The sequence below is a fragment of the Piliocolobus tephrosceles genome, chromosome 5 (assembly GCF_002776525.5).
Source record: "Piliocolobus tephrosceles isolate RC106 chromosome 5, ASM277652v3, whole genome shotgun sequence".
Lineage (NCBI taxonomy): Eukaryota > Metazoa > Chordata > Mammalia > Primates > Cercopithecidae > Piliocolobus > Piliocolobus tephrosceles.
Window position 1 is genome coordinate 108,854,763 of NC_045438.1, and position 20,917 is coordinate 108,875,679.

The 20,917-nt window shown below is 36.5% G+C and overlaps 1 protein-coding gene across 2 annotated transcripts in view; it reads left to right on the plus strand.

Moving 5' to 3' along the window:
• LGSN (lengsin, lens protein with glutamine synthetase domain) overlaps positions 1-20,917 on the plus strand; it is a 42,305-nt gene that overhangs the window by 6,496 nt on the left and 14,892 nt on the right. The window contains exon 3 of one of the 2 annotated variants that reach the window (XM_026455491.1): positions 19,897-20,023. In XM_026455491.1, the coding sequence (XP_026311276.1) occupies positions 19,897-20,023 (127 nt within the window). Of the gene's footprint in view, positions 1-19,896; positions 20,024-20,917 lie in introns of those variants that run through there. The other variant, XM_023223017.1, reaches the window with a different exon arrangement.

The following is a 20,917-nucleotide window of genomic DNA, read 5'->3' on the forward strand; positions in this document are numbered from 1 at the left end:
TCTATCTGAGCACTTCTTACCCTAAAGGGACAACTGGAAGCACCGCAACTCTCCACCTTTTCTTATCCAGAATGGATAAGATAGATTAAGGTTTAAGATCAGTTTTAGATTGAAATTTTGCCATTTATTGAGTGAAAATCTTCCTGAGGCTCAGTTATCTCATCTGAAAGGCACTCAAGAAATGTTAACAATTCTTTTCTTTCTCTCCTTCTCCTCCTAATAGTCCTCTTCCTCCTCCTCATTTTTTCTCTTCCTTTCATGTCTCAGTCAGTTTGGGCGGCTATAACAAATTGCCATAGGTTGGCTGGCTTAAACTACAAACATTTATTTCTCACAGTTCTGGAGGCTGTAAGTCCAAGTTCAAGCCTCTGGCAGATATAGTATCTAGTAAGGCCTCACTTTCTGGCTTATAGATGTACATATTCTTGTATCCTATATGGTGGAGAGCAGAGAGAAAGGAAGTAAGCACTCTTCTATTTTTCTTTCCCCCCATAAGGGTACTAATTGTATCATGAAGGCTGTAGCCTCATGACCTAATCACCTCTCAAAGGCTCCGCCTCCTAATATCACCGCATTAGGTGTTAGGGTTTACTGTATGGATTGTGCGGGACACAAACATGCCATTCTTAACTCTACTCTTTCTTCTAATGATCTACGCTTTTTCTTCCTCTGATAGAGGAAAATGTATTAAAGTTAATTCTGTTATTTCAACCCCAGATTCCATTTTTTCTGTCCTCCCAGGGACCTCCATTTATTTTTTTTCTACTTTCTCCTATATCCCCTTTTTTGATTCCTTTCATTAAGCATGTATTTATATATGTATGTATGCATTTATTTATTTATTTTTGAGACAGGATCTCACTCTGTTGCCCAGGCTGGGGTGCAGTGGTGCACTCTTGGCTCACTGCAACCTCCACCTCCCGGATTCAAGCGATTCTTGTACCTCAGCCTCCCAAGTAGCTGGGATTACAGGTGTGCACCACCATGTCTGGCTAATGTTTATATTTTTAGTAGAGACGGGGGTCTCGTTATATTGGCCAGGCTGGTCTCAAACTCCTGGCCTGAAGTGATTTGCCTGCCTCGGCCTCCCAAAGTGCTGGGATTACAGTGTGAGCCACTGCGCCTGGCTGTCTTAGCATTTAAATATATGCAAGTCTTCTCTACCTAAAAGCAACGTAAACTTTTCTTGAGCCTCTATATACTCCCCTGGCATACATCTTTTCTGTCTTCTTCATACTTTTGAGTTATATTTCATATCTTCATTTAATAATATTTCTTGTGTGCTTACTGGGTGTAGATCCTGGGCTAAACAACTCACATTCCTCTTCAACTCACTGGATCTTGCTGCTGCTCACATGCTTCCACTGTGACTGTCCTTACCAAGGCCTCCAGTAACTTGGGTTGCAAAATACAATGGGCAAGTATTAATACCAACCTTATTTATCATTTCAGCAGCTTGGTCCATTGGTACTTCCTTTTTATGTGTACTCATTAAATATGGTAGGTTTTCAGTTCTATTTATTTATTTATTATTTTTACTGTATACCATTTAAATGAACATCTCAGTTCTGTTTTAGAATTCTTATTTTCTCAGTCACTGTTCTTTCCCTTAATAATTCTAACCACTGTCAGGGCTATTTTTTCCTTACATTTCGCTTTTGCATTTTGACCCTTATGGTCAATGCTTGCTGGATACTCCCAGGTGACACAATCACCTTAGATTCCATATGCTCAGAACAGAACTCATAATTTCCCTTCTCAAGTCTTTGCTTTTTGGGTTTCCTAGTAGAAATGTGGCTGTCACTTTTCAGTCCTCTGTCTCTGACACTTCCTATATCCAGCCAGTTACCAAACTGCAAAATCTACTTCCCAAGTATGTCTGCACTATGTTCATTTCGCCCCCTACTCAAGAGCTATTCTCTTAGTTCAGATCAATGTAATCTCTCTTCTAGATTACCCACGTGGGTATTAGAGATATAAAAAGTTCCTTGGTTTATAGTATCCTGACCTAGATGTAGTGTTTCTCAATTCTACAAGGGACACAACTGTATACTTGGCACTTAAGAGATCATAATGCCTAGACTAAAGTAATTAATGCCTTTTAGTTTGGAGAAGAAAAACTTATAGATGGATGAAAGCTCTCCTTTAATGATGCTGAAAGTTATTTAATGAAGCATTAGGTGAGATCTCCAAAGGGAGACTATATAATTTACCAATTATAATGAAGACAACATAACTATGAGTTATTTGAAGAGGACATAAAGTTTAATAAGGATTCTACTTTCACTGGAGACTTAAGAACATCAATCATCCATTAAAAATAGAGCTACTATATATGATTCAGCAATCCCACTACTGGATATATATCCAAAGGGTGTGAAATCAGTATGTTGAAGAGATATCTGCATTCCCATGTGTATTACAGCATTATTCACAATAGCCAAGAGAAAGAATTGACCTAAGCATCTGGCGATAGATGAATGGATAAAGAAAAAGTGATATATATACACAGTGGGATAGTATTCAGCCTTTAAAAGGAAGGAAGCCTTAAACAGGCAATAATTAGCTTAGCCCAGGCATTACGATCTCTTAAGTACCAAATAAAATTTTCTGTTGTTTGTTAAAACATGAATGAACCTAGAGGACATTATGTTAAGTGAAATAAGCCAGACACAGAAAGACAAATACTTCATGATCTCACTTACATGTGATGTGTAGAAAGGTTGAACTCAGAGAAACAGAGAGTAGAATGTGGTTAACAGAGGGTAGGTGGTAGAGGGATTGGGGAGATGTTGGTCAAAGAATAAAACATTTTATTTAGAAAGAGGAGTAGTTTTGAGAGATCTACTATACCACATAGTGACTACAGTTAATATATAAGGGGACCTCAAAAAGTTCATGGAAAATGCGTATTATAAAAAAAAAACTGTGCATGGATTTTAAAATCTTTTTGAACCAAAGTAAGTTCATGCTAATTTGTTATAACATGTCTGAACAGGATATAGTTTGAGGCACTAAGCATAAGACATCAGTTTGAATAGAGTGTCTATCAGAGCAGCATGAATTCTGCTAAAATCAAAGTAAGAATGAACATCAAATTTATGGTGAAGGTGGGGTGGAAGAATGGTGAAATCTTTGATGCTTTGTAAAAAGTTTGTGGGGACAATGCTCCAAATAAATCAGCAGTTTGAAATGGATGACTTTTTGAGAAGAGATTAAACAATGTTGAAGATGAAGATGAAGCCTGAAATGGCAGACCATCCACATCAATTTGCCCTAGTTGTTCATGTCTTGATTGAAGACGACTGGCTTTTAACAGCAGAAACAATAGCCAAGACCATAGATATCTCAATTAGTTAAGTTTACACAATTCTGACTGAAAACTTAAAGTACGGCAAACTTTCTACTTGATGTGTGCCAAAACCATTGTACCCAGATCAACTGGAGATAACAGCAGAGCTTTCAGTGGAAATTTTAAACTGGTGTGATCAAGATTCTGAAGCATCTCTTCAAAGAATTGTAACAGGAGAAAAACATGGCTTTACCAGTATGATCCTGAAGATACTGCCTAATCAAAGCAATGGCTAGCAAGAGGTGGAAGTAGTCCAGTCAAAGTTAAAGTGGACCAGTCAAGAGCAAAAGTCATGGCAATTGTTTTTGAGATGCTCAAGGCATTTTGCTTGTTGACTTTCTAGAGGGCCAAAGAATGATACCTACTTATTAGGAAAGTGTTTTGAGAAAGTTAGCCAAAACTTTAGCAGAAAAATGCCCAGGAAAGCTTCACCAGAGAGTTCTACTTCACCACAATGATGCTCCTGCTCATGCCTTTCATCGAACAAGGGTAATTTTGTGAGCATTTTGATGGGAGATCATAAGCATCCGGTTTACAACACTGATTTGGCTCCCTCTGTCTTCCTTTTGTTTTCTAATCTTACCAAAATCTGTAAAGGGGATTCATTTTTCTTTAGTTAATAATGTAAAAAAGACTGCATTAATATGTTTAAATTCCAGGACCCTCATTTTTAAAGGGATGCACTAAATGGCTGCTATGATTGCTTACAAAAGTGTATTAACCTTGATATAGCTTATGTTGAGAAATAAAGTTTGTATTTTATATTTTTATCTTTTAATTCCATTTCCATGAACTTTTTGACATACCCTCATATTGTATATGTAAAAATTACTGAGAGAATAGATTTTAAGTGTTTTCACCACAAGAAATGGGAGATAATATATATCCTAATAGCTTGATTTAGCCATTCCACAATGTATACATATATCAAAAGATTATATTGTATACCACAAATATATACAATTTTTACTTGTCAATTAAAATTAATAAACATTTTGAAAGGAAAGGAGATCCAGATCACCTTTTGCAGCCCTTCTCTCCCCAAATAAGAAAATGAATCATTTTGTAATGGATGGCTACATCAAACCACCCTGCAGGTCAATTTTTGGTTGTGGCCAGAAAAGTAGGTAACTGTCTTACCAGGACAGGCTAGAGAATCAACAGGAGCCTAGGAAAGAAGGAAACAGTGTGGCCACAAGAAATGATAAAACTAATTTTGTACAGATGGAGATAGGGTTTGTACCTGAAAATTCCCAGCTGTGAAAGCTGGAGAGATTGTTGACAGGCTGGATTATGCAGAGCCTTACAGAATACCAGTTTGAGTTTTCCCTTGAAGGTGAAGGAAGAATTGTGGAGGTATTTTCAGCAAAGAAATAACAAAACCAAAATTGTGTTATAGAGAAACAACATGGCAGTAGTATGAAGGATGGATAGAAGAAGGGTAACACTGGATGCACAGAGAATGGTTAGAGATTGTGGAGTTGGTGAAAGAATACAAAATTATAGTTAAATAGGAAGAATAAGTTCAAGACATGTATTACACATCATTGTGGCTATAGCTAATAATATACATTCTTGAAAATGCTAAGAAAGCAGATGTTAAGTATTCTCATCACCAAAATGATAACTATGTGAGATAATGCATATTTAATTAGCTAGATGTAACTATTCTGTAATGTATATATACTTTAAAACATCGTGTGGTATATACCATATGTAGAATTTTATCTGTCACTTTAAAAAATTAAAGGAAAACGCTAAAAAAAAAAAACATCAGACAATCTTATAAAAATGGACAGTTTTAAAAAGACACTTCAAAAAAGAAGATATTAAAAAAGTTGTGTCAATTCAGGTGACACAAGATGGAAAATGGAAACACTTCTTTTTTTTTTTTTTTTTTTGTGAGACAGAGTCTCGCTCTCGCCCAGGCTGGAGTGCAATGGCATGATCTTGGCTCATTGAAACTCTGCCTCCTGAGTTCAAGTGATTCTCCTGCTTCAGCCTCTGGAGTAGCTGGAATTATAGGCACTTGCTACCACACCAGGCTAATTTCTGTATTTTTACTAGAGGCGGGGTTTCGTCATGTTGGCCAGGCTGGTCACAAACTCCTGACCTCAGGTGATCCACCTGCCTCGGCATCCAAAGTGATGGGATTACACACGTGAGCCACCGTGCCTGGCCAGAAACGTTTATTTTTAAATGTTAAATCAATTGAAAAGAATTGCCATGTGTATTTAAGTCTTTCTAGTTTGTTGTATGCTAGTTTCACATTTTTACTATTATAATGAAGGTGGTACTGAACATACATATCTTGGATTATTTTCTTAAACCAAGTTGCTAGGAGTAGGAATACAAGGTTAATAGGTATGGATATTTTAAAAGTAGTTAATACAAGTTTGTGATGTAGTCTTTGAAATAACACTTCTGTAAATATTTTAAGCACATTTTCCTTCTTTTTTCTTTGAAGAAGACACTTCAAGGTAACTGAAGGCACATTCTTTCATCTTTGACATATTCTTTTAAGTTTGATAATATTGATCCCTTTTTCCACTATTTCTAACAGAGGTTAAAACTTGATGAAATTTTGTTTTGCTTGTTTGCGTTTCCATGCACCTCTCTCATTAACAAAATCAGAGTGTTTGGCAAATGCATTAATGGCTACACCTCAAACTATAACTATTATACAGGGGTCAAAAAAATTTTGTTTTGTTTTTGTTTTTGTTTTTGTTTTTTTGATTTTAGTATTGACATTAAAAAGGTAACTGTTAGAGAAAATTAAAAGTAAATCAATAAAATCAGTGATATTTAGAACCTAAATAACACATTATTATATTGGAAATACATTTATTAGGTCAAATTAGGGTCTACGTTTAATGCTTGGCAGTATTCCTTTAGGTTAAGTGTTTTTTGGTTAATTTGATCAAGTCACTGAGTTGAAATGCAAAATGACAAATTTATATTAAACCATATAAACACCACTTCAAAAGAATCACCATGGTGAGAAAAACATGAGTAATGAAAATATCTTGTAATGAACTTGAATGTAAGAAGGAAACATTCTTTATGGCCATTCCCATATATGAGACAAAAAGGAGCCATCTGACGAAACGATAGTGAAAACATTTTGGAATTGTGAAAAGTTGCTCTGGTGAAAATATCAAAAGAATGAAAATCAACCTGTTGTAGGAGAAATTTGGGATTGTCCAAATTAACAGTAAATTAAATTTGTATATTTATGCCATGCAATCAAAATGAAATTGCATATCTGTACTTACGCTCATGATTCTTCCAGCCTGGTTTACCTCTCTCCCTATCTTCAGTTCAAATGCTCCCTCTTCTGTTTAAGCTTGGCTTATCTGAAGACTGAAATATTCTGCCTGTGTAGTAATAGCATTACTGTAGAGTCCAGGCAAGGCTATTTGGATCACACTGCCCCACTGTGAGAATCTTGAGACTGCTTAATATGCCTTCAGGATCCTGAGAGGTTCCCCTATTTTATTGTGTTTAGAATCTAGAGCTTCTTAGATAAGGGAATAGAGCCCGACCCAAAGAAAATCACCTCTAGGCTGGCCAGGGCCTCTGAGGTAATCTAGAATGAGTTATCTTTCCATGAGAAATCCTCAGTAATGCATGGTGCCTGGGTAATAATTCTGGCTGACCTCCATTTAGTACTTACTAAGGCATTGCTTTTCCAACATAATGTTGCAACTAGGGAGAACTGTATCACTGAGTACTTGATAAATGGTCAAATATTTCTAAACTAATTGGTAAACAGTGGCTAACAAGAGCCTCTTAATGGTCTACTCTACCCAAACTTTTCTACCTGTCCTAGCATTTTCCTGGGGCTCTTAGACTTGTCCACAACCAATCAGTTAAACAGTTAAAGAACTAGTACGTGGCCCTTGGACCTTGCTACAGCTTCCCAGTACCCCAGCAATGGTTGGGAGGACATCTTGATGACGTGTTCATCAAGAATGTGCCAAGTACTTGGTGCTCTGGAGTTACCTGGCTGGGTTCAAATCTTAGCTTTGTCACTTATGAGACTTGTGAGCTTGGGTTAGTTGAGTAGTCTTTCTTTGACTCAATTTTTCTCATCTCTGAAACAGGATGGTGATGTATTTATCACATGGGATCTTTTTCAGACTAAATAAATTAAGAATTGTAAAGCATTTAGAAGAGATCAAGCACAAAATAGGTGCAATATAAGTGTTGGTTATTTTTATTAGATGTACTGATGGCTAAATGTTGTCACTATCACCCTTCAGTGCCACACTAGATTCCACTGTTGGGGAAAAGACAGGTGGTCACTGCTGATACAGTTGTGCCTCATATCTCTAGAGCTGCTCCAGTAGTTTTGAGACCTAGTTGTGTGGTAGTTGAGAAAGTTGAGAAAGTTTATGTCTTTACTTCTTACCTTATATTTTAAATCAATTGACAGTATTTAACAATCACAAAATTTCAAATAAAAATTCATATTTCTGGCATTTTTTGAAAATTTGTAAAACTGGCAACATGAGGGCCACGCTTTAATATGGCAACAATTGGCTGGACTCCTGTGTTGCCTCCTTCTTGGGAAGGGGTATCAACTGCTGTGTTTGCCCTCCAGCCCACTGTGTTTTTTTGTAATCTGTCTGGTATTTGAGTTTGCTCTCCGTGAACTAGGCTAACCTAAGCATATCTCTTTCTTTAGAACATGGAGGCCCTTAACTGCCACAACAACACTTTATTGCCTCTACTAGATTGTAATATTCTTTGTGAATCATGTTTTATGTTTTACTTATTTTTATGTCTTTGATTTTGCCTTATCCATAGTAGGTTACATCCTCACTCTTGGGACTAATGAAGTTTAAACTGGTGGTGATCTGAATTAAAATGAGTTTTACTTTTATATAGAAAAGAGTTATAAAAATACAATTGAAAAAGAATATATAATTGAAGAAGTTAAACAAGTTTTATGAGTTACGCAAATAACATTATATAATAAAAACAGAATTCCATTTAAGTCAATTATCAAGCTATGGTGATGTAAGAAGAACCTCAAACAAAATACTTGGATTTGAATTCCCATTCTTCCTCAGATATGACTTGGGACAAATTACCTAACCCCTGTGGGCGTATTTCTGCTTTGGAAAAAATGTAGGTAATAATAAATACTCCCTGTATGTTGTGGGTATTCGATGAAATATAAAATATTGTCTGGATATGACAATGCTTTTAAAATGTTAATATTTTTATAGGTATTGTTTTAAAGACTTTTTGTTGTTGTTGTTGTTGAGACAGAGTCTCACTCTGTCACCCAGGCTGGAGTGCAGTGGTGCAATTTCGGCTCACTGTAACCTCCACCTCCTGGGTTTAAGTGATTCTTATGCTTCAGCCTCCCAAGTAGCTGGGACTACAGATGTGTGCGACCAAATCTGGCTAAATTTTTGTATTTTTTGTAGAGATGGAGTTTTGCCATGTTGCCCAGGCTGGTCTTGAACTCCTGGCCTCAAGTGATCCTCCTACCTCAGCCTCCCAAAGTTCTGGGATTACAGGCATGAGCCACCACACTTGGCTGGATATTATTTAAAAGACTTTAGACAAATTAAATTTAACAGAGTTTAATTGACCAAAGAATGATTTGAGAATTGGGCCTCCCTGAGAACCAAAATAGGTTCAGAGTGACTCTGAAGCTGCCACATTGTTGGATAACATTTATGGACAGAACAAGAAAAGTGATGTGCAGAAGACAGAAATGAGTCACAGAAACAGCTGAATTAGTTACAGCTGGGAGTTTCCCTTATTTGAACATGGTTTGAACAGTTGGCTGCCTGTGATTGGCAGGCATCTGAAATTCTAATTGGTACAGGAGTAGGTTATAGTCTGTTTATAAAGTTCTAGGCCAAACTTAAGATATGTAAAGAGGCAGCTTTATGTAAACAATTCCTCCCTTTGGGTCAACCTCTTAAGATTGAGAGGTTGACCGAAACCTTAGGCATTGACGTCACTCTCACACCATTGTAAATGGACTTATTTGGTCTCAAATTCCACTGGGAAATAGCAGTACAGTGGATTTTGTAAGGTGGGAATATGGAAACAGAATGAGGGAAAAATAACCTGATTGTTTACTTTAGGTTAATTTTTTGTAAGGGTTAGAGCAGAGGGGACTTCTTTATTATGCTGGTATCTCCTATTTTCAGAAGAAAAAAAAAACTGTTCTGCTTTGGAATCTATTTTCTTCCTTAAAGTTTCACTGTGATTATGTTGTATTAGCATGAGTGATTTTGTTTTGATTTGGTCTGTTCTGTTGGGGCCTAATGCAAGAGTTCAGTCCAAAACAATGGTCTTCCATAATTTTGTTTAACAATTCTCTTTTTTTGGTCAGGTTCTCACCTAGATGAGAGTGTGACCAACACCTAGGGCTTTGGTGCTACTTCATATTACTATTATTTTGGGTTTTCTGTCTTAGCACGTTATTGATAGGTTATAGTGTCCTCATGATCAGGCGTTTCTTTGAGATTTTGTCATTCCAGTCAAAGAGACCATCTGACATTCTACACATGACTGTCTGCAAACATTTAAAACTTTGGAGAGATATAGCGTACCAGGGAGAATACTATTGTGACTGTCAGGATAATAATGATAATGACCACTATAGTGACTGGCAGGAGCATACCAAGAATTTAGAGTATGCTCTTTAGCCAGAGTTCCTATTGGTTCCTATTAATCAATTAAAATTAAATAGCTCAAAGAATAAGCCAGGTGAAAAGTCTACATGTTTTAATTAAGGATCCTGTTCATTAATCTCTTGTAGCTGAATCTCTACAAAATCCAATTTGTTTATTCATGGACAATAAGAAGTGTAAGCCACTGTGCAGATTTCTCCCTGTTCAGCCTGTAGGTAATCTAGAGCTATCTAGCACAACTTTAGCAAGAGAATTTAAAGAAGTCTGCTGCGCAGCCACAGGTTTTGCATTAAAATCTGCTATAGAGACTACTGTAAGGGATACATTTCTAATCATTACCTCATTTACTCCAAGCCATAGAAAAAGGGACCTAACAAATGATGCCCATCAAGAAAGGTGAAGGCTCCTGGCAATGTTTTATTTAACCTAGAATGTAGGTTAAGAGAAGTGGACTGATGTTCTATTTCTGACTGATTATGGAGTAACAAAGGTGTCATTAAAATTCCTAGCCTACACTGGCCCTTCATCTTGCATCCGTCAAGAGATAAGGTTGCTCATGTATAAGGTTGTCTGTGAAATCTAACACAAATAAAATTACACTCCATGGGTACACACAAGGCCCCTTTTCCCACTCTGTTGTTCAAAGAGGCATAAGCAAGGAAAAAATTAAGAAAGGTTAGGAATCTTATGATGGGAGAGAAGTCTTGTTCCATGATCTTGGGAAAGCTTTCTATGTATAGGATGCCATCTGCTTCTAGGGAGAAATTTCTTTGGTTAGCTTTACCTTAAGGTCTCTAACAAGTATTTGGTTTCAAGAGGCTGGGCCTTCTGAGTTGTAATATTATAGACTCAAGGTTCAAAGTCCCAGCACTTTATTGCAGTGTGGGTGGCAAGGGAAGTCTTTCTCTGATGGTGTTTCCAGAAGGCCCAATCTCTAAGTTTTAGACCATGAAGGGTTTGACTGTACTCGGTCAGTGGATCATAAAAAGCTCTTTTTACCTAATGAAAATACACTTTGGCACAATGCATTAAAGCCTGCATTGTAGCATTTAGTCATATGAGAATTTAGGTGCAGAAGATACATAAGGTTCTATTATTAGAGGCTTTGCAGTGACTGTTTCATAAATAGTCAACTCATGTTTTGATTGGAAGAGGAACTGATTGTCATCAGTCTGCAGTACCTTTGACCAAGACAATTCAGTCCATTCAGTTAGATTTGCCTAATCCTATTATATCTGTAACATCTTATGTTTTACAACTTGTCCAGTGAAACAAGTACCTTTATTGTTGGAGATTTCTCTAGGAATGTCCCATGACGGAAACACATTTCTTGATAACTGTTAAGCTATTTTAGCTATGGTTATTGCATTAGCCTTCTTGCATGAGAAAGCTTGTATATAACTAGAAAACATGCATTACAAATAACAATCGAATAGAAGCCATGTGTAAATGTTCAAATGGCCCATCAAGTAGCAAAAATGTCCTGAAGTTTTTATTGTCTTCCTGGGATTATGGATTTGACAAAACAAAATAAACCACTTTGGCAACTTAGAATAGTCATGACACCAATAAAATTTTAAAAATATAATTTGGATGCAATCTCGGCTCACTTCAACCTCTGCCTCCTGGGTTCAAGTGATTCCCAAGTAGCTGGGATTACAGGTGTGTGCCACCATACCTGAATAATTTTTGCATTTTTAGTAGAGATGGGAGTATCACCATATTGACCAGGCTGGCCTTGAACTCCTGACCTCGAGTGATTCACCTACCTTGGCATCCCAAAGTGCTGAGATTACAGGCGAGAGCCACCATGCCTGGCCAAGTGTAGAGCTTTCAATGATGGAAGTTTTAATCACACAAGAAGGACCAGGCAGCTCTCCAGACTCTCCATGAGTCCACACTCGACATTGAATTTATATTATATTAAATACAAGTTTTGTTTCTTCAATTCAGGTGCATAGCACTGTTTGTTAAATGGGTTATTATAGGCAACTTAACTTGAACCATGAACCTCATTCAAATGGTATATTTTAGCAATTTCAGTACTAGCTGATCTAGCATAGTAATCTGCCAAAGTATTTCCTTGGTATTCAATTAGTTCTTATGCTACTTAAGTTAGCAATTTTATAAATTGGTCAACTTCTTCATTAGAGTTTTTAGTATTCCTATCCCGTCCAAATGATATAATTCTAGAGTTATCAGAAACCTGTATTCAAGAGTGTTTATGAGCATTCTTTCAAACCTTTCCATGAACCTCCTTGCGGACACAACATTTTAGGATTTTACTTGATTGTAATGGGCTTTCAGAAAGTTCATCAGAATTCATAAACTGTCAATAAGACTTAAAATGGTTATGGTTAAGATGCAAATGACAAGGAAATTTGGCTGTTTCTGTATCCTATATTAATTTGACATAAATAAACATAATTATTATCGATAACATATACTAAGACATATCAGAATATTAGGAGTCACATACAATTTTGAAACACATATTCATAATATATTCATAAAAATATAACTCAGAGAATGTTAAGTATCATTTATTTTACAATGCTTTCCATTTTATTTACCATATCAAATAAGCCTATTTATTTTCTCTTCTTTGGATGCTTCAGGGACCTTTTGGAACATCCTAAAGTTAGTTTGATGTAAAAAATACTTAATTTTAGAATTTGAAATTTGATCTTAGGAAGCCTATCAAATATGCCAAAGGTTTTAGACACTGTTAAAATAGAATCGCAGATTACGGCAAAATAATAGCAATTCATTTAGCCTAACTGATAATTAAAAGGTTTTCAAAAGCAAAAATCCTTATTCTTTGATGAAAAGGAGACTCAGTTTTCCAAATAATCAAAAGACATAATAAAGACAGCATAAAACAAAATCTGTCTCTCCTCTATTTCTTTGCATTTTACTCAAAAGGTGGACGAAAATCTTTCACTCTTATTAATACTACAATAAATTCTTATTCAAAGGAGAAAACAGAATTTTACTTTTCTCTCCTGTGAACTCTGCAGAGAAATATGAATTTGACTTTTGTATTAGTGTATAATCAATACTACAGCTAATTTTAATAAAACCTTATAAACAAATACATTCACCTTCAATCAGCTTTTGAACACACAGGATTTCCATAATCCTTTTTATAGCCTCTTACATTTTTTTCTATTTTCCCTCAACCTTGAATATCCATTAAATTTTATCTATGTCATTTTTTCATTTTGAAAGAACCTTTAAAAAACCTCTAAACTAGACAAAATTATTTTTTCTCAACAAACACACATTTTCATTTTCTCATCAAAGACAATCTTGCTTTTCTTGTACACTTTGCATATGCAATTATTTATTTTATTTTGTTTATTTGTTTTTTTAAGACAAGAGTCTCACTCTGTCACCCAGGCTGAAGTGCAGTGGTGCAGTCTTGGCTCATTATAATCTCCACCTCCCGGGTTCAAGCCATTCTCCTGCCTCAGCTTCCCTAGTAGCTGGGGTTACAGGTGTGCATCACCATGCCTGGCTAATTTTTGCATTTTTAGTAGAGACAGGGTTTCACTGTGTTGGCCAGGCTGGTCTCTAACTCCTGACCTCAAGTGATCCTCCCAGCTTAGCCTCCCAAAGTGCTAGGATTACAGGCATGAGACACCATGGCCAGCCAAATTATTTACTTTAGTAGTTATAGTTACATATATTAACTTAAATTTTAACTCTTAATAATTCTAACTTCCATGTAAAACCTAGGAAGTAAATGATTTTGAAGTGTTTTCTATCAGTATCTGCAGATGAAAACCATTTCATAATTTTTTAGAAAGATGTTTCCTCAATTATTATTATTATTATTGTTATTTTTTTGAGACGGAGTCTCACTCTGTCCCCCAGGCTGGAGTGCAGTGGCCGGATCTCAGCTCACTGCAAGCTCTGCCTCCCGGGTTTACGCCATTCTCCTGCCTCAGCCTCCCAGGTAGCTGGGACTACAGGCGCCCGCCACCTCGCCCGGCTAGTTTTTTGTATTTTTTAGTAGAGACGGGGTTTCACCGTGTTAGCCAGGATGGTCTCGATCTCCTGACCTCATGATCCGCCCGTCTCGGCCTCCCAAAGTGCTGGGATTACAGGCTTGAGCCACCGCACCCGGCCCAATTGTTTTTAATAAATCTAAATATATTTACCTTTTCAATATCATATAAAAATAAGATACTAAAGCATAAGTTTATGTTAATAATTAATACTTCAATATTTTAACTTACTTAGAAATGACTCAGATATTTAATGAGTATTTATTTCCAAATTTATTCTTATTTTTTATTTTTATTTTTTGTGGTAGATCTTGCTTCGTCACCCACATTGGAGTGCAGTGGCATGATCTTGGCTCACTGCAATTTTTGCCTCCCAGGCTCATGTCATTCTCCCACCTCAGCCTCCTGAGTAGCTGGGACTACAGATGCACACCACCATGCCTAGCTAATTTTTATATATTTTGTAGAGATGCGTCTCATCATGTTGCCTAGACTGGTCTCAAATTCCTGGGCTCTAGTGATCCTCCCACCTCAGTCTCCCAAAGTGCCGGGCTTGTAAGTGTGAGCCACTGCTCCTTTCCCTATTTCTGAATTTAACATGGCTTTAAGATTTTAAGTTTCTGAAAATAATTTTGAAAAAATAACATAGGTATTCTCCCTAATGTCTTTCCCAGTCATCATGGGTCCTGAGTGGCACCTAGGATGGCTAGGAAGGCCAGGGCCCATCTGGGTCCCTAATTTATACAGCAAGTGTAGAGTCAAGGACCGAGGATGGAGCTACGAAAAAGATGTCTGTAGGATCCAACCCCTCTCAGCATGGCCAGGAGGCAAAGCTGGAGGAGGGAGGGCAGGGCCATATTGGGCTTGGCTGTGCCCTGCAGCTGGTGGCCCAGGTACAGTGGACATACATGTCTCCAGACCTGACCATGACCACCTCTCCATGCCTCAGAACTCAAAGGCTCAAAATCAAAGACATAAGTTCACAGTAAGATGTGTGAAAGGCCTCAGGGGAGCCCAGTAGTCAGCCTTTTCAGTGTCAGCTTACAGGCAAGTCAAGCACATATCAAAATTTTACAGAAGCAGCAATTTTATGACCTTAAAACATCTAGCAAAAACAGCATAAACCTTTCTGACCAGTAGACCCAGAAAAACAAAGTCTGAATCATATTTAGTATTGGCAATTCTGAAGATACTCATATTTTATTTTGCCAACAATGTAAAAGCTTGCTTCATTTGCCAAATATTATATAAGATCAGAAAGAAACATCTGATACACATAACACATATATACATATAGACAGACACACAGACAAGAGCAGAAGTTAAAGTTTTCAGAAAAATTTTTCATTTGCTAGTTCCCAAATAGTTTTTCTTTCCCCCACTTCAGACTATCAATATTCCAATTACCTGTTTCATTGTTCTAAGCAATTCTTAGCTAGAAAATACTAAAATTTCACTTCTAAAGGGATGACTTTTAGGTAAAATAATGTAGAAATTTTATCTCTCAAATGCATACAGCTGAGACTTTAGGCCTACATGTTGTACCATCTTTTGCACAAATCAAGGAAGGAGGATGTGGATAAATGCCCAGTTAAGACAGGATGGATAGGAAAAGGTACTTCAGAGGTGAGACTTCTTACATAAATCTAAGTCAATGATAAGAGTCTCTAGTAACTTAGTCTTTCCTCTCTTCCTACTGCACAGAGGCAGACACCCTTAAAAATGGAGGTCTCCTTTACATATGTAAATTTCCTTTAAAAGTGTGTTTCAAAATAGCCAGCTAAATGCCAGAAAGGTGAATTTGGAGACCAATTTAGTTCAATAGGCAGTCTTTTTAAGTTAGCCACTATTTTTTAGCTAAAATTACTGAGTTCAGGTTGGAGTCCATGAATTAATAAGGCCAGGAAATAAATCTCTAAGTGTGGTCTCAGCATGGATAGCTCTGAAAAGAAAAAAGTCTACTTTACTTGAGGGCCTACCTTCCATGAACACTTTATATAACTCGCTTTTTATCTTTGGGGCAGGATAGTAGTAACTACGCCAAAAGATTAGCAGATTCAATTTTTCTTGTCAATTAGTTGCTTAAGCTTTCTATTTGCCTTTTGAAAGCCTTTTAAAAGAGGCAATAGAAATATTAACTTTTTTAGAAGGTTCTGCATATTAATAGGCATCCTTGGATATGCCTAATTTGGGAGCCTTCATTTTTAAATGCACTTCTTAAAGTGTGGTGTTGGTGTTGTTTATTTGGACCATTCCACTATAATTTTAAATTATCTTTATAAGATTTTGCCATTTTTGTACGTATTTGTGGCTGGTAGGACCTAATAAATATACATGTAGAGGTATGGGGTAGACAAAAGTTGAGCACTCCATTCTTCAGAAATTAAGGATACCATTTTTATGTTGAATATTGGTTTTGGCTCTCACATCTCAATCAACTAAGCCAAAGACTTTTCCCTACCTAATGCATTGTAGAACACAAAATCCTGGTGAATTTCTGAAAACCAGAGTTCACACCTTCTGCAGTATTGCCATTTCTTGCCAGTTTGTCTGACCAGTCAGCTATCTAAGACTTCTAACTGGATATAAACCAGTTAATTATTGAGTCTAACCCAGTCCAGTGTCTGTCATGACTTCTGAACCCAGTTAAGATAAAAAATGTGCACATCCAAATTCAGATAATCAAAACACAAACACATGGATCTCCATAATTGGAGAGACAACTTACCCATGATCCCCTGTTGATTCGAGAGAGCAATGGATACAATGGAGCTGGTGGGTACCTTGCTTAATCACTCCATGCCCCTGGGGGTTGCTGGAGGCTCTACTTCAAATCTCACTTCTGAGGCCATCTATTAAAAGAAAACCTTTAGAAAAATTAAATTTTAAATTCAGTTAAAGAACAATTCAAGAGTCAGGCAGCCCTCAGAACCAGAATACATTCAGAGCGACTCTTAGACTGTCACAAGGTCAGATGATATTTATGGACAGGAAAAGAAAAGTGATGTACAGAAGATTTCCATCTTGGTGCAGAAGATGGAAATGAAATACAGAAACAGTGTTTGAATATGTTTTGAACAATTGGCCACCTGTGATTGGCTGAAACTCTATGATTGGTAAAAGAGTAGTTTCTAGTCTGCTTAGAAATGTTTATGTCAAGCTTAAAATATGTAAGGAGGCAGCTCTAGGCTCAATTAAATTTTACAATATGATTGTATTTATATTAGTGTTTACAGATGAGAATGCCAAGGCTCCAGAAGGACTTGATACTTTGTGGAAAGGTCAGAATTACAACCCAAACCTCAATCATCTGGGCTAGTAGGATTTTTACTGAAGCATCATTCACATTGCACCTAAGTGTAATTGAAAGATTAAGAATTAAGGAGAATAAAAATACTCTATTGGAGGTGGGATAAATGAGGGATCCAATAAATTTGATTTATTATAGCTATGTTTATATGCTAATCACCCTAGTATGTAAAAGAAAATCAAAGGATTGAATGAAATGTATTCTTCATTTGAAACTCCCACTCCGTTTTTTGAGCATTTTCATGGAGTAAAAGGTATGTACTACAACTTAGTTTTTGGGCTTTTTTATTTTTTTGATACCGAGTCTCACTCTTCTTGCCCAGGCTAGAATGCAATGGCGCCATCTCGGCTCACTGCAACCTCCGCCTCCCGGGTTCAAGCGATTCTCCTGCCTCAGCCTCCCGAGTAGCTGGGATTACAGGCACGTGCAACCACGCCTGACTAATTTTTGTATTTTTACTAGAGATGGGGTTTCACCATGTTGACCAGGCTGGTCTCGATCTCCTGACCTTGTGATCCACCCGCCTTGGCCTCCCAAAGTGCTGGGATTACAGGCGTGAGCCACCACACCAGGCCTGTTTTGGGGCTCTTATTGGTAAAATTCTCAGTTAGTAACTAGGAACATTTTTTTTTCTTTTCTTAAGAAACTTTCCCTTTTGATCTGGTTTATATGAGGGCAGGTGAATGTTTTTAAAAATACCTTTCTTTTGTCTTAGATCTCTGGCTTTTAGGAAGCAGAATGGCATGTTGAAAAACAAAGTATTTTTAGAAACTGCATCTTTCATTCACTCTTGTGGCCTGGGGCAAGTTACTCTGAGTCTCATTTTTCTTATTTGTAAAATGGTGAGAAAACATGCTTGACAATGTGCTCAATTTTAGCACATTGTTATTTAATTGTTTATTCAGTTGCAGGTTAGAATTTGAAAGTCAAAGAGATGTTAAAGTTTATCTCACCCGATTCCTTCAATTTATATATGAAAAGATTATATATGAGAAAGGGTCCAGCTAAGACAAATTTAGTCTGCTCATATTGCATTGATAATTATATACCTGGCTAAGTATTTCATTTTCTAAACAATACTTCTTTAAAAGACTATATAAATAAATAAGTAAAAATAAATATATACATACGCATTTAACAAAAGTAAAATTATAGACTATGGATTTCTAGCAAAACAATTTTAGACATGGTGAACACGTACAATAAATCTTTATATTTCTGCTAGATTCTATCAGAAGTGTTGGGAAAATGTATGCAAATATTGAAATTAAATCCTAAACTACTTACAAAATTATTTATTATACCATATATTAAGTATCATATTATCCAAATATAAGGTTATGTGGAGCGAAAAAGACCACAGTTTTCTAATAAGTGAAACTTTAAAATTACAGAAAAGCCTTTGTTCTTGGAAATATAACTGTGTTAATAACAATAACAGCAATGCATCATAATTACATACAAACAGCAAAAAATGAAAATCTTTCTTTTTCTGTTTTAGCATTGGGAAAATGAACTGGTTTTATAGATAAACTGATACAGTTGCTCCCCAGCAACTACTCAACATATATTTATATAACTTCCTACAGAGGTAAAACTCCTTGGAGGCTGCTTTTCATGAAGATACTAAGCTCAAAGCATTTACGACATGCTTTTTGACCTTGACACTGTCACTTTCCTCTCTCTTTAAACCACTATGAGGGGTTTGTAAAAAACCTTAAAAATATCAGTGTCAGCTTTTTCAAAATTTTTTGTATATTTTTTTCAGTGACAGCTTTTGTGTCTTGGGACTGCAGGGGTGACTCTGTGCACTGTTAGTGCTGAGATTCCTGAGTTCCTAGCACCAGCCCTTGCCTCACTGCCCAGCTCCCCACTGGGCATATCCTCTCATGTCAAAGATTATAACTAGATTGTGAAAGCTAGGTTATTTTGTTTTAAATGCATTTCCTTAGATTTTCTTAAGCTATAAAATGGTTTGGTCATGATGTTTGTTTTACACATATAAAACACAGTCACAAAATAGCACTTTATGAACTCAAGTACTTTTTTGAAGTGAAGTAAATATTGATGCAATTATTAATTGCATTATTAATTTTTTCTTTTTCTTAAGGAAAAAGAGAGCAGAGAACACAATTCTTCAGATGTGTATGCCTTCAGACAAAAAGGTTAGAAATCCTAAAAAATAGAAATCATAAAAAGTAAACTTTTTAGTTAAAATAGGTTTTGCAAAAATATTTAGGAATAAATAATATAAAATTCCCCAAGTAAAAAATAAACATAGAAATCTTGAGTAATTAGGCAAGGTTTTGATTAACTTAACGATATTTTCTGTACCACATATAAAAGGAGATAGAGAATATCTGGCCTATCAGCACAACGTTGGGCTTTTAAATTTTGAGTTATTCAGGTGAGTGTGGAAATGACAAAATTTTCATCATTATAAAAGTCTTCTATGCTCATTAAAAAATTGAGCTATTCAAATATACTCTTTTGATATCCAAATATCATTGTTTGAATAATCTGTTATTTGGCTTTTTGTTTATTAATTATCAACAGGACTCAACAAGAGATGAAGGCAATGAGACTGAAGACAACAGCATGAATAAATTAAGAAGGAAGAAAGTCACTAAACCACATGTTTGTTCAACTGAAGTGGGAGAAATGGATATGTCCAGTTCAAATGGTATCTTTTTTTTTTTTTTTTTTTTTTTTTTTTTTTGAGACGGAGTCTCGCTATCACCCAGGCTGGAGTGCAGTGGCCGGATCTCAGCTCACCGCAAGCTCCGCCTCCCAGGTTTACGCCATTCTCCTGCCTCAGCCTCCGGAGTAGCTGGGACTACAGGCGCCCGCCACATCGCCCGGCTAGTTTTTTTGTATTTTTTAGTAGAGACGGGGTTTCACCGTGTTCGCCAGGATGGTCTCGATCTCCTGACCTCGTGATCCACCCGTCTCGGCCTCCCAAAGTGCTGGGATTACAGGCTTGAGCCACCGCGCCCGGCCTCAAATGGTATCTAACTACTCTGAGCCCTCAGAAATGGTGTGGTCAATGGCAATCTCCATTTGGTCTTTCTTTTCATAAAACATCTTCATTTCTTTCTTGGGAGAAGCAAAAGGACAAACAAAATTTATTCCTATATAGGTGTCATAAAAGATGGCAAATATAAGCTTACAATATGAGTATATAAAAATAACCAACCAAAATATTTACAATGTAAAGAGGGTTAGGATTAGGATGATAGTAGTAGAAAAAAACAAGAACAAAACAGAGGCATGTATGAGTAGGAAGAGAGACAGTTTTCTGCTCTGAAAATGAATACAACAATCGTTACGGAGGATTTGAGGGACCATAAGAATGGTATGGAAGGTGTTTTCGTAACACATTTTGGGACTCCAGTTAGATCTCAACAGATCTGAGACACTGCTAAAACTAGAAGTTAATCTGGGCAACCGGCTCAATCCTAGGAATCACTGTGTCCCCAGGAATTCCCAGCATATGATTATAATAAAAAGAAGTCAGATTTTAGTAGAAACTATCTATCTATCTATCTATCTATCTATCTATCTATCTATCTATCTA